Genomic DNA, 12,486 nt, shown 5'->3' on the forward strand with positions numbered 1-12,486 from the left:
CCGACTAGTTAAATTTAGTAGTATCCTATTCAGTTTAAAGAAAAAGCTATAAACTCAAAAAATAAATGGGGTCCCGTAGTTAAATTTAGTGATGTCATTACATTTTAAATGATATTTTTACAAAAAAATTTCAAACTAGTACGTCCCGAGACTCTACGGGCCAATGGTAGACTCGGCCAAGAATTATGGTTAACATTACTGATCTTGACGGGCTGCAACTTGGACTCTTTTTAATTTATTCTCTTTGGACTTCTATTCTAGATAACGGGCTTCTAATAGTATGGGCCGAACGATGAAAATTACTCCCTAACAATTACATTGACCCGATCCGTTTCTTTCGCCGACCCGTATCCAGATTCGTTAAGCCATACGATCAAAAACCAACAACAAAAAAACCCTAACACCATTTCATTTCCGATCTCGTGAACAACAGAAAGGTTACGCAATCAATAATCAATCAATCAAAAGATGAGTACGGCAGCTCGAAGATCCGGTGGGCTCTTTGAAGGTCTTTACAAAGTTATTATGCGCCGTAATTCCGTCTATGTCACCTTCGTTATCACTGGTGCTCTCCTTGGTGAACGGGTTAGGGTTCCGATTCACTTATTATAATTTTTGTAAATTATATTATATCTTCGATTATACTATAGCATATGTACGGACGTTTCTGTTATGTATATTGATTATGCTTTCGATTGTTAATTAGGTTTTATGGCTTTGACATCCATACAAACGATTATAGTTGATATTGTTTACAACACATATGCATCGCTATGTTTTTTGTTGATTAATTAGGTTTTCATTTTGATATTCATGGAAGTTTTTTTGTTTAATCTATTAATGGAGATGGAATTTATTATACTTGATTTGTTACTGTAGATCTGAATTTGTACTTTAGTGATTGTTATTTGTATGCATTTAATATGTCGACTGTAATATAATTGCTACTTGAATATACTCGTATTTTAAAAAACGGATTTGAAATCGATTTGCGAAGTTTTATCAAGGAGAAACTTGGTATCAAGCTTAGGGTGCGTCTGTTTACCTCTTAATTGAATGGTTCAGCGCCGAATGCAGATGGTACTGGAATTATCTCTTAACCATTAAGCAATAAGCACACAAATTTTATATAATATGCTTTTTAAAATATATCAAAAACACTTATTAAACAACTATATTGTACTTTTTATTCATGTCAAAGGTTAAACGGTAATTTTACATCATTCACATTATTCGTTCAAAATGATTATCAAACATGTTATTTTCATTCAGAAGTAACTTCATTTAGAACTTTTGAATGATTCATATTATGAACCATTCAACGCTAAATCATTCAGTTTTATCAAACGCACCCTTAGATTTATTTTGTGGTTTATATGAGGGAAGAACTTTTTCGTGAGGAAGTCTAGGGCTGCGATATAAGCTACTTGATCCCATGTGAGCCCTTAGAAACTGGTCATCGATAATTGTGGTGATTGTTTATAGCTTTTCTATAGTTAGTGAGTTAGTTGGCTGTTATTAACCATTAAGACGTTACAAGTTGTGTCAATGTTCACTCAAGGTAGTTGGTTGGGTTTATGCATGTCAGTATGTCATAGAGTTTGAAGATTCTAGGATGGTATTCAGTCTAACAATGTAGCTGATATAAGATGCAAGGCTACTTGTATGTCTTTAGTAATCGACATCCAATAGCTTCCACTTTTGTTGTTTGAGGGCCGGTCCTGGGTTGTATAATGACCTGAGCGAGTTGACTAAATAATGCTTATCGTAAATTAATTTTACACTTTCATAGTGGTTTGTAACTTAGTGAAGCTAGGCAGATCATTTTTACGACTATTTTTATTTAAATGAATATTTTACAATATAAGAAAATAAACTTCAAATCACAAGTTCATACATTCCTAAAACGATGTCGTATACAACGAGACAGTATAATAATATATAAACTACATAACTTTGTTTAAAGCAAAAATATAACAATGATTATGAAAGAAAGAAACTGATCAAACAAATGAAGAGAATGAAATATGAAAGAATAATCAGTTTGATGTCTTGATTGATTTCAATTTGTAAGATAGTAATACTTATTATTAGTCTCGATCCCAAATTTTGATCACTTCTGGTTGTAATTTCTGATACAAAGTTCTGAAGTTTGATTACTTGATTATTATTTGATGCCACAGAGCTTAATTAATTTTGTTCAAATAATGAATAAAAGTATTAGAAGGTTGAAATCATTTCTATTTTGTCATTCAGTTTCAAAAATTTGAGCCCAAAAATTACCGTACACTTATAAAGATTGAACTAATAGATGATGCCCCTAATTTCCTCCTGGCCTTATTCATGTGGCCCACCAGGAGGGCTGGCCTTGATAGTTTGGTAGGTGACGAAGGTTATCATTCTATAGAGAAGGTGTGTGATATGAAAATAACTAAGGTCTAGATGTTAACTATTAAAGTAAAGATATTTCTGTTTATGTTTAGTTGGGAGAAACCAAAACCGTAAGCCCCATTTAATACGAGAAAGCAGAAATATTGTTTTATAGAACAAAGTATCTCAGAAGCGATATAGATGGATAGATGGGTTAATGGTTAAATGGAGCATTTCCTTTGTATATTCCCTTTGTCTGTTGACTTCAAGGATATTTTTGAATGGCAATTTAAAGGAATATAGGTGTTTTTGTGTGACATCTTTATATGAGATGCAAGGTCTATGCAATCAACTGATGTACTTGTGCTGTTTATGTGTTTCAGGCAGTTGATTATGGAGTTCATAAACTCTGGGAGAACAACAATATTGGAGTAAGTTTATCTTTTATTTTGTATGATGCATGTGGTGATATCATTATTTTATCACTCTATGATAAACCTGATTACTCCTTCCACAAACCCCACTGATATATATCAAAAGGGATCTGTTACATGATTCAGAGTAGAACACATTTTTGGACTTGGTGCAACCCATGACATATTGGCCAGTTTTAATGTTTACAACCGGCGAAATACTGAAATATCAATATAAATAAATTCATTTTGAATAACTTGATATAAATGAGACTTTTTTGCATACATGTATGTGCTTGAAAAGCTCAGTTATTTTGCAACCTCTTTGGTACTTTTAAACTGATCAAGTCTATTCTTCTTCGACCGAATCACAAGAATCACTTAAGAATGACTTGGCTAGTGAATTAATCATTGTCGCACGACATGTTTTTCTTGTTTAGTTATTCTTTCTCTCTGTTAAATTATATCATTTCTGGTTCTATATATGAGGATAGTTCTGTGTTGGGATATTAATGCAAGACATGTTCTTGTCTTTATGCAGAAACGGTATGAGGACATTTCTGTGTTGGGACAGCGACCAACTGAATGAAGTAGGCATGTCTTCATCGCCGTCCGTGATTGTTTTCTCACCCTTTCGAGATTTTAGAGAGGACAAGTTTTTTTATATTCATCTTTATAATAAGCCTTGATATATTTTGTTGTGGGTCAAACTGGTTGTTGCATTCCCAGGACTAGACCCCCTTAACTTTTCAGAGAAGCCATTTCTCGTTATTGTTTTGAATTTTGACGTGCTTGCTTGATGATATTATTCATTTAGTTGCAATATTTAAATGATCTTTGCGTAAAATTGTTTCCCCCCTTATCGTATGGTGTTGACAGTTTGAGACTTTGAGGAGTGAAATTAAAAGAAATGGATATGGGGTGTGTTTGGATGAAACTAGTCGGAGCTTATAGCTGGAGCTGGAGCTGGTGGACTAGAGCTGGAGCTGGAGCTTATTTTTAAAGTTGGTAGCTGGAGCTTATTATTTTTTATAAGTGTTTGGTAAAGTAGCTGGAGTTTATTTTCTAGTTCATAAGCTCTACTTTTTTCATAAGCTACTAGAAGTAGTTTATTTTTCTAGAGCTTATTATTTTCATAAGCTCTACTTTTTATGTCTACCAAATAAAACTTATTACTTGGAGCTTATTAAAATTATAAGCTCAAGCTCCTATAAGCTCTCATAAGCTTCCTATAAGCTCTCATAAGCTTCCATAAGCTCTTTTACCAAACACACCCATGGTTTGAAATGTTTTAATAAGCTAGTAAGGGTGTGATTTTTTTACCATAATAATATCGCCTATATGCGTGCCAAATTTTGTATGTCTAACATCATGCGTACTCTATAAAATAATCACATCATTCTCACTGGATCTCTCTTATTCATTTTACCAATCAATCTAACAGGTATGCATAAATAAATTAAGCTTACGAAGCATTTTAATTGCTAATCAGTTAACAACTAGTTGTTGAATCCTCACTTCGCGCCGGAGTTTCGGTTTTCAATATATTTTATTGCGTTTAATTTGTAAAATTATTTCGTGGCTAAAGAATTATGTCGTTGAAGCGCAACTCGAGTCGAACTAAAAGGTATAACCCGTGAAAGATTTAAATGCTATTTTAAATTAACAATATATGTCCATCTTCGCGTTTAGCTATATAATTATCGTCTTTTAAAAATTTAACGCAAAATCAACGTGTATGAAAAGTACTCCAAATATTTAGCGTTTTTTAAAAAGTGTCCGTTTTGCGTATAGTTAGTGACATTGTGTTCCTAAAATTATTTCGAGTTTAACGATGGTGTCGGAAAAATTTAACTCTTTGCGAGCGAGAAGATATGACCTGTTGAATATTTGGGTGGAGTTTATTTAATTTTTTTTTATGAAAATAGTTATGTGACACTTTATCTCCTGGTTGGAGGGTCGATTTGAATATTTGAAAAAAGTGTGAGGTCTTTGTTGGTGTAGTGAAATTTAATTAGAATTAAAAAAAATTGAAATGACGAAAATGGTCCTAGTTATTGTCCACCATTTTTGTCTATTAGATAATATACTAATTTAAGTGGCTCCTACTAGTATCTCACTATTTTAATCGATTATTCAACTTCAACAGTAATAAAAGATTTCTTTAAACAACCTCACTCGATTTATGTAAGGAAGAGTTGCATCATGTTTATGTAGGAGGTAATATAATCACATTTAGCGGGCTTTAAGTTGACGAACCAAGCAATTAATAATTAATCTATATTTTAAATTTTCTCAGTAGTCTAACAACAACTTCAAAGGTAATTTGTTAATGGCAAATTTTAATTATTGGGGATATGGTGGTGATTCTACGATGAATTCCTATGTAGATTTAGAAGTTGCGAACAATTCAAGAATCGAGGCTTGTTATGTTTTGGTGACGCAAAATATGTCACTTTGACCAATCAAAACTTGGCTGTTTATATAGGTGAATCAGCTATTTATGTTTAAAGGATGCCTCGTTTTCGTCATAAGAAAATGAAAGATAAAATATCAATTTATAACTACATTCACAGAAATAGAATGAAATGTGACAAACATCGTCATGAAATAAAATGGTATCGTTAGTTTACGCTAAGCGAGTGGTGTCGCTTATTGATCAAGCATAGATTTAATCCTTAGGGTTAGGTCTACACTTAATCAACGAAAGAGGGGGATTTAAGGACCATTCGAGTTTAACTCTCCGGTCCGGTGCACCGTGAATAACCACACTATGAAAATGATGATCTCAACATGTTAACGTCGACCCACCATCATCGGGGCTAGCCGGTATTGATGACTCAAAGGAGGTGCTAGGGTTAATGTTCATAGAACGTTACATGTAACCGTTAAATAAAGCTTAAGGCGCTGTTAAGATTCCGGTAGCGCGGCTTAGAATCTTTATGACAATGATGTAATCGTAAGCTTGCAAAAGTTTGCCGACGCGTCATTTTTTAGGCATGGCCGACGCGTCGTGGCTAAAAATCCGGTCAAAATCGGTCAAATGTGGTCAATGTCGGTCAAAATAAAAAATGTTGTATTTTTATTTTGTATTACTGTTAATAATTGTTAATTGTTCACGTTTATTGTAAATATAGTTTATATTTTAAGATCCGATTTCTAGATAATATTATATATGAATATATATTTAATAAAACTATTTTAAAAAGTCAACGTTGGTGAACGTCCGACGCGTCCCCGTTGCGTCCCCGTCTCGACTAACTCGTCCGTCAAAGGTTGTGACCGGCGCATCACCGACTTGCGTCTTTTACAACCTTGACCGTAAGTGATTTGTGAGTGCAAGTGTGTGTAGAATATAATGTGCGTAACGTGTGTTGTAACGAGGGTTTGATGCTCTTTTTATAGGTGGACGTCTTTGTCCTTTAATGCCAAGTAATAGGACAAAGGGGACATGCTCTTGCCACATTGAACTATTTAGTTTGCAACAGCTAAAAAAGTATAAGCGGTCCTCGCGCAGTCTGCCAGTTGTCTGCCACAGCCGTCGTGCAGACTGCCGCACGATCTGGTGATCGAACAATGGTTGGATCGTGCCAACCACTTGTTGTGTCTTTTGTTGGTTTGTGTTGATTCTGTAAACTGTACGTGATAGTCTTTGATTCAATATTGTCGACAATTCGGGTTTAGTGCAGGTAACGTTGGTGATCAATCCTAAATTAGATGCAACGATCTAATTTAGGAATTGAGTGCAATGAGGGGTGGATGGTGGTGTTGATAATATTATTGGAACCTTATGATCGTGTTTCACTTAGATTCAAGTGATCAATCACCATGTCTCGATCTTGATTGCATTACCTTGGCTCGATTATGATTGATACTTGGGTGTAGTCACAAGTGAATCACAAGAACCAGAGCAATTGCACAGAATCAACAACCTAAAATGAGAGGCCAAACTCCCTATTTATAGGCTTAGGATATCCGCGGAATCAATGTTCACGCAGGAGTAGCAGATCCACAATCCTTATGCGGGACATCTTCGCAATCTTAATTTATGCGCGGATCCGCAATGTCACAACGCAGTACGTAGTTACTTGTCTGTTTGCGCGGTTATATTTGCATTTGTATTCAAATTGCCTTTTGCACTAAAAATATACATATATATGCCTTTATATATGATCAAGTTCCCCCAGTTTATTGTGTTATATTTACGAATAAAATATAACATAATAAACTCTAAAAAATGTAGTTAAAATTGTATTTCCCAAACGCTCCGCAAAATTATATCTGTTTCGCATAAAATATTGCGTCTGACAAATTGTGCGTGTCCCATCAGTGTCGCCTAACGGCTTTTTTTAGCCATTGATATATTGTAAGACCCTAATCCTGTTTCTGACTTTTTAGTTGTTCGGGACGCCGTCCAGGATGGTGGGACGCCGTCCAGATGTTAAAGGCTGGACGCCGTCCAGAAATTGGGACGCCGTCCAGTTTGTCTGTCGGGCCAGCTGGGTTATTTTAAGATTTTTAGAGGGGCAAAATGGTATTTTCACTTATGGAACGAGTTAAGGCCACAAGATCAGTTCTAGGAGCCTCATTTGCTCCACTAACACCCACACAAACACTCTCATCTTGTTCTAGTGAGAGAGTAAGAGTTTTAGAGAGAGAGAGAGGTGGATTTGGAGAAGAAGGAGTCGGATTCTCGCAAAAGCTCGGGTTCTAAAGTTGTTCATCTCGCTCCTAGCTACGTTGTGGTGGTATTGGTAAGCTCAAACTCCGAATTTCATTGTTTAGATTTGATATTCAATTTAGGGTTTTGAGCTAGTTTGTTGTATAACCCTTTTAGATGATGAAATGGGTTTATAGTGACTTGTTATTCTTGTCACTTGGCGGGTTTTGGGTCGGTTGACGTTTTGGCCTTGATTAGGCTTTGATTTGGAGTTTAATCACTTGGATTAGTGATTATGGAAGTGATGGAACCCTTTTTGGGTGAGTTTGGTTAACTAATTTTGAAATGGGTCAAAATTAGGGTTTTGGTGTCAAAATGGGTATGACACATGTTTAACACTTGTGTTCGGGTTTAATGGGTGTGTTAGGACCATTTTCACGTGTATTAGTGATTATTGATTAATTTAGGCGCGGTTTGTGCTTGGAAGTGCAAATGGGTCGAATTTGAACTAAGGGTCAATTGGGTTGGTTTGTAAGTCAACCCTAATTGTGTTGTTTGTATTGTGATAATGGAATAGGTACGTTCCATTGACGAGTTGCGGATTATTTGGAAGCATTCATCAAGGCGACAAGGTGAGTGTTAATATCCTATATGCATATGTATGTGTAGGATGGGTGCGGGTCGGGTGAAGTGATTCTCGGCTATAGAGCTCACTTCACATATAGGTGGATTGATGGACTTGTGTACGAGTCCAATTGGCACGGTTGTGCGTTTTGGTTGACCACCTTTGACGTGGTACACATTTTGAGTGTACGTGATCACACGTGGTTGTGATATGGATGTTATAACCCCAATGGCGAAGGGTTGATATTGTTGTGATGTGGATAACCCCGATGTGGTGGATTTTATAATCCCGTGACCGTGGGTTTTGGTATTTGGGAAGTGAATCTCGGGTAGTGCGGATTCATGATGACTCGGGTTGTTCGGTCATCCTTTTTATGAGGTGATGGATTTCGGGTTGTGCGAATTCATTAAGGCTCGGGTAGTTCGGCCAACCTCGGTTGTTGAATTGGTAGAGAAGTGAATTTCGGGTTGTGCGAATTCACTAAGGCTCGGGTTGTTCGGCCAATGTTCGTATGATTGAGGTTAAGGGGTTAACCTTGTAGTTTGGTTACCCACTTATGTACGCGTATTTACTTATATTGTTGTAACTAATCTTGCGGTTTGACTTGGTGGTACGTTAGGTATAACATTGCTTAGTTATGCTTGGATTGCGGTATGTGGCTCGTATTTGTGTGTTAGCGATGCGCATTTCATTTTATGCATATATATGTATGTAGTATATTCTCATTCACTAAGCGTTAGCTTACCCTCTCGTTGTTTACATTTTTATAGATTGCATGGATGCGGTGGCTCGGGTAAGCGCGGGGACTAGTGGACTTGCGTAGTTTGCTTTAGAAGACTTGCTTTTGGATTTGATTAGGATTGGGTAGCGTGTCCCCAATCCCATGCTCGGTCTATGTTTTTGTATAAACTAATGGGTCGAAATAGTCACTTGTGGTATTTTGGGTCGATGTGGGCCCGGTGTCGTAAAACTCGGTTTTTATTGTGAAAAACTCTTAGTTTAAACTATTGTATTATATTGTGAATGTGTTTTGGTTTAAAAGTGTCGGGAAGAGGGTTTTCGCCCGCGTGAGTTCGAAAAACTGATCAGAATGTTTTAGTACATCTGGACGCCGTCCCAGATGTCTGGACGCCGTCCCAGTATTAAGAGCTGGACGCCGTCCAAGCTTTTGGACGCCGTCCAGATCAACTGTTTCAGAATTTTTTTTTTTGTGACACGTTTTCGGATGGTTAACGGGTTGGGTCGTTACAAGTGGTATCAGAGCATGGTCTAAGGGATTTAGGTGACTTGAGATAGGTGCCTAGACTTAGACTTTTGTGTGTGCTTAATTTGTTGTGGGACTTGTAGGATTACGGGTCGGAATGGGCTATAGTTAGTGCCTTGTTTGTAGGTGGACTAACGTTTATATTAGTAATGCGGACATTATTAATATGTTATTGTGTTGTGATAATAACTCTCGCGTGTGTTTATATCGCGTAGAATTTTTGTTGTGTTTGTTTATATCATCGAGCGAGGCGGTCGTTGTACTAACGAGTTGAGACGACGTGTGTGCGTAATAAGGACTTGCAAACCTTATTACGGGTGCAAATCGTGTCTAACAAGTGATGTACGACGAGTGTTGAGCAAGATGGGGCGGTGTTATGCGTGTTGTTTTATACGTTCGTGGACTAATCGTTTTGCATTCTTTAGAATGACGACGCGACACGAGATCGAGACGAATGACGAGAAGTTTAACTCTAGAGTTGCGGCCGCCGTTGCGGAGCAAATGAGTGCGTTTCGAGAAGAAATGGATAGGAAGTATTCCGAACTTCAAAGTAGTGGTGAAATGGAGCGTTATCTTAAGAGCTTCATGAGAACTAAACCCCCGATGTATGATGGGTGATGTTTTAGCAGAGTAGTATATAAAATAGCTTATATTTTTACAGGAAATACTATTAAATACGATACAATTTTACACAAGATATTTATTTATTTATAGAATGGATATACTTAAACCTTGCTACAACACTTATAGGCAGTGTACCTAATCGTACAGTAGTGTAGTTTTTAGTAAGTCCGGTTCGTTCCACAGGGAATCTTTTTAAACAAAGCTTAACGCTATATTAGTTTACTTTTATAAAAATACAAATATATATATATATATATAAGTAATTTTATTATTATAAAGGGGAGTTTTTACCGTTTAATGACCGGTTTGTCGATTTTAAAACTTTAGTCGCAGTTAAAACCAAATGTAAAATATTAAAAATAAATACAAGACTTAAATTAAAGCATAAAGTAAATAACGATAATGAAATTGCGAATAATAAAAGTGCGATAAAATAAACTTGCGATAATTAAAAAGTACGATAATTAAAAGTGTAATTAAATAAAATAACAATAAAAATGCGATAATTAGAAGTGCAATTAAATATAAAATAAAGGAAATTAAATATGAAATAAAAGAATTATGCTTATTTAAACTTCCGTAATCATGATGTTTGACGTGTTGATTTTAGTTTTATGCCCATGGGTTAATTGTCCTTTGTCCTGGATTATTTAATATGTCCGTCTGGTTTTTGTCCATAACAGTCCATCAGTCATAAATATAAAGTGCGAGTGTCCTCGTCAAATTATCCTTATACCCGAAGTTAAATATTCCAACTAATTGGGGACTTAAACTGTAACAAGATTTTAATACTTTGTTTAATAATTACACCAGGATGTCGACTGAGTGTAACCCAAGGTTTTAATATTTTGTAATCAATTATGCCAAGTGTCCTTTTACATAATTTCACCCCTGTTTTAATTATTCTAGTGGCTATTAATTCATTCCCGTGTCCGGTTAAATGAACGATTATTCGTACATATAAATACCCCGCCCATCGTGTCCGATTGAGTGTATATGGTAATTTATAGGGACACCCAATTGTAAATATTTATATTAACATTAACAAACTATCATTTAGTTAAACAAATATAAAGCCCATTAATAGCCCATAGTCTAATTTCCACAAGTGTCGTTCTTTTGTCCAAACCCCAATTATGGTACAAAGCCCAATTACCCAATTTTAGTAATTAGCCCAACATCATGATTACTTCGGATTAAATAAGCATAATAATAATTTAGCTACGAGACATTAATGTAAAAAGGTTGAACATAACTTACAATGATTAAAAATAGCGTAGCGTTACACGGACAGAATTTCGACTTACACCCTTACAATATTCGCTAACATACCCTTATTATTAGAATTATAATTAAAATTAAAATTAAAATTAAAATATAAATATAAATATTTACGTAGTATTATGAGAGAAGAAGAAAAAGATGATTTTTTTACGATCAGAATGCGCGAGCTTTATAGGGACTTTCAGAAATTGGGGCTCCGCGACTCGCGGCATTTTTGGCCTTCAAACTCCGCGAGTCGCGGAGTTTGCTTTTATAGCTCAGAGGAGTTTGGCTCTTTGTTTACCGACGGTTTTAAATAAATATAATATATTAAATAATTATAAGAATTATTTAAATATTATATTATATTTATGTGCATAGTTAACTTGTAATTTTTAGTCCGTTGCATCGAGCGTTGAGAGTTGACTCTGGTCCCGTTTCCGGATTTTCGAACGTCCTTGCGTACAATTTAATATCTTGTACTTTGCGTTTTGAATCTTGTACTCTTGTAATTTCGAGACGTTTCTTGTCAATAATTGGAACCTTTTTTATTGTCTTTTGTACTTTTGAGCTTTTTGGTCGTTTGCGTCTTCAATTCGTCGAATCTGTCTTTTGTCTTCACCTTTTATTATTTAAACGAATCTCACTTGTAAATAGAACAATTGCAACTAAAAGCTTGTCTTTCTTGAAGAATAATGCTATGAAATATATGTTCATTTTTAGCATTATCAAATATTCTCACACTTAAGCGTTGCTTGTCCTCAAGCAATATCGTCTTGAAATACTAGAATCACTTCTTTATTCTTCACACTTTGTACATCAGTGATTTCTATACGGTGGTATAAACAATGGTAGTAACGATATGGTTTACAGTCCCACATGACTATAAAAATTTAGATCCATTAAGGAAATTGGATCTTTATGAAAACATTTGATCTTTTGAAAATTAAATCTAGTTTTTACCCTAGATAAGTTTTCCGGAATAACCCTTTACCGATGTTTGCAAAATATTTTTGTGGTTTTGGTGGATTTCAGATTTGAAAATTTTAGCTCAAAACTTGCGGTTTTGTGTCACCCACTTGCTAACCTTGTATTTGGAAAGCAACACATCCAGTTTACTTGTCCCGTATATTACCTTTCGGTAAACTACCGTCCGGTTGTAAAGAAAAGCGTTGAACAAGCAACTGTTAAGGCAATGTCTAATGACATGTATTTGATTATGGTCTATAACGTGTCGGACGCAATTACTATCCTTGGTAGGAGCAAT

General features: G+C 35.5%; 1 protein-coding gene across 1 annotated transcript; it reads left to right on the plus strand.

The window, feature by feature from the left end:
• Window positions 1-409: 409 nt before the first annotated feature.
• On the plus strand, window positions 410-3,968 carry LOC139866585 (cytochrome b-c1 complex subunit 9, mitochondrial-like). Its single transcript, XM_071854865.1, has 3 exons — window positions 410-585; window positions 2,754-2,801; window positions 3,325-3,968. Exons 1-3 carry the CDS (start codon window positions 469-471, stop codon window positions 3,370-3,372), a joined length of 213 nt encoding a protein of 70 aa, XP_071710966.1. The 5' UTR covers window positions 410-468; the 3' UTR covers window positions 3,373-3,968.
• Window positions 3,969-12,486: the final 8,518 nt, after the last annotated feature.

Source organism: Rutidosis leptorrhynchoides, chromosome 1 (assembly GCF_046630445.1).
Source record: "Rutidosis leptorrhynchoides isolate AG116_Rl617_1_P2 chromosome 1, CSIRO_AGI_Rlap_v1, whole genome shotgun sequence".
NCBI classification, from domain to species: Eukaryota; Viridiplantae; Streptophyta; class Magnoliopsida; order Asterales; family Asteraceae; genus Rutidosis; species Rutidosis leptorrhynchoides.

Coding starts and splice junctions, on each gene's coding strand:
- LOC139866585 (XM_071854865.1), top strand. CDS start 469: ATGAGTACGGCAGCTCGAAGATCCGGTGGGCTCTTTGAAGGTCTTTAC. Junction 586..2,753: donor GTGCTCTCCTTGGTGAACGG/GTTAGGGTTCCG, acceptor TATGTGTTTCAG/GCAGTTGATTATGGAGTTCA. Junction 2,802..3,324: donor GGGAGAACAACAATATTGGA/GTAAGTTTATCT, acceptor GTCTTTATGCAG/AAACGGTATGAGGACATTTC.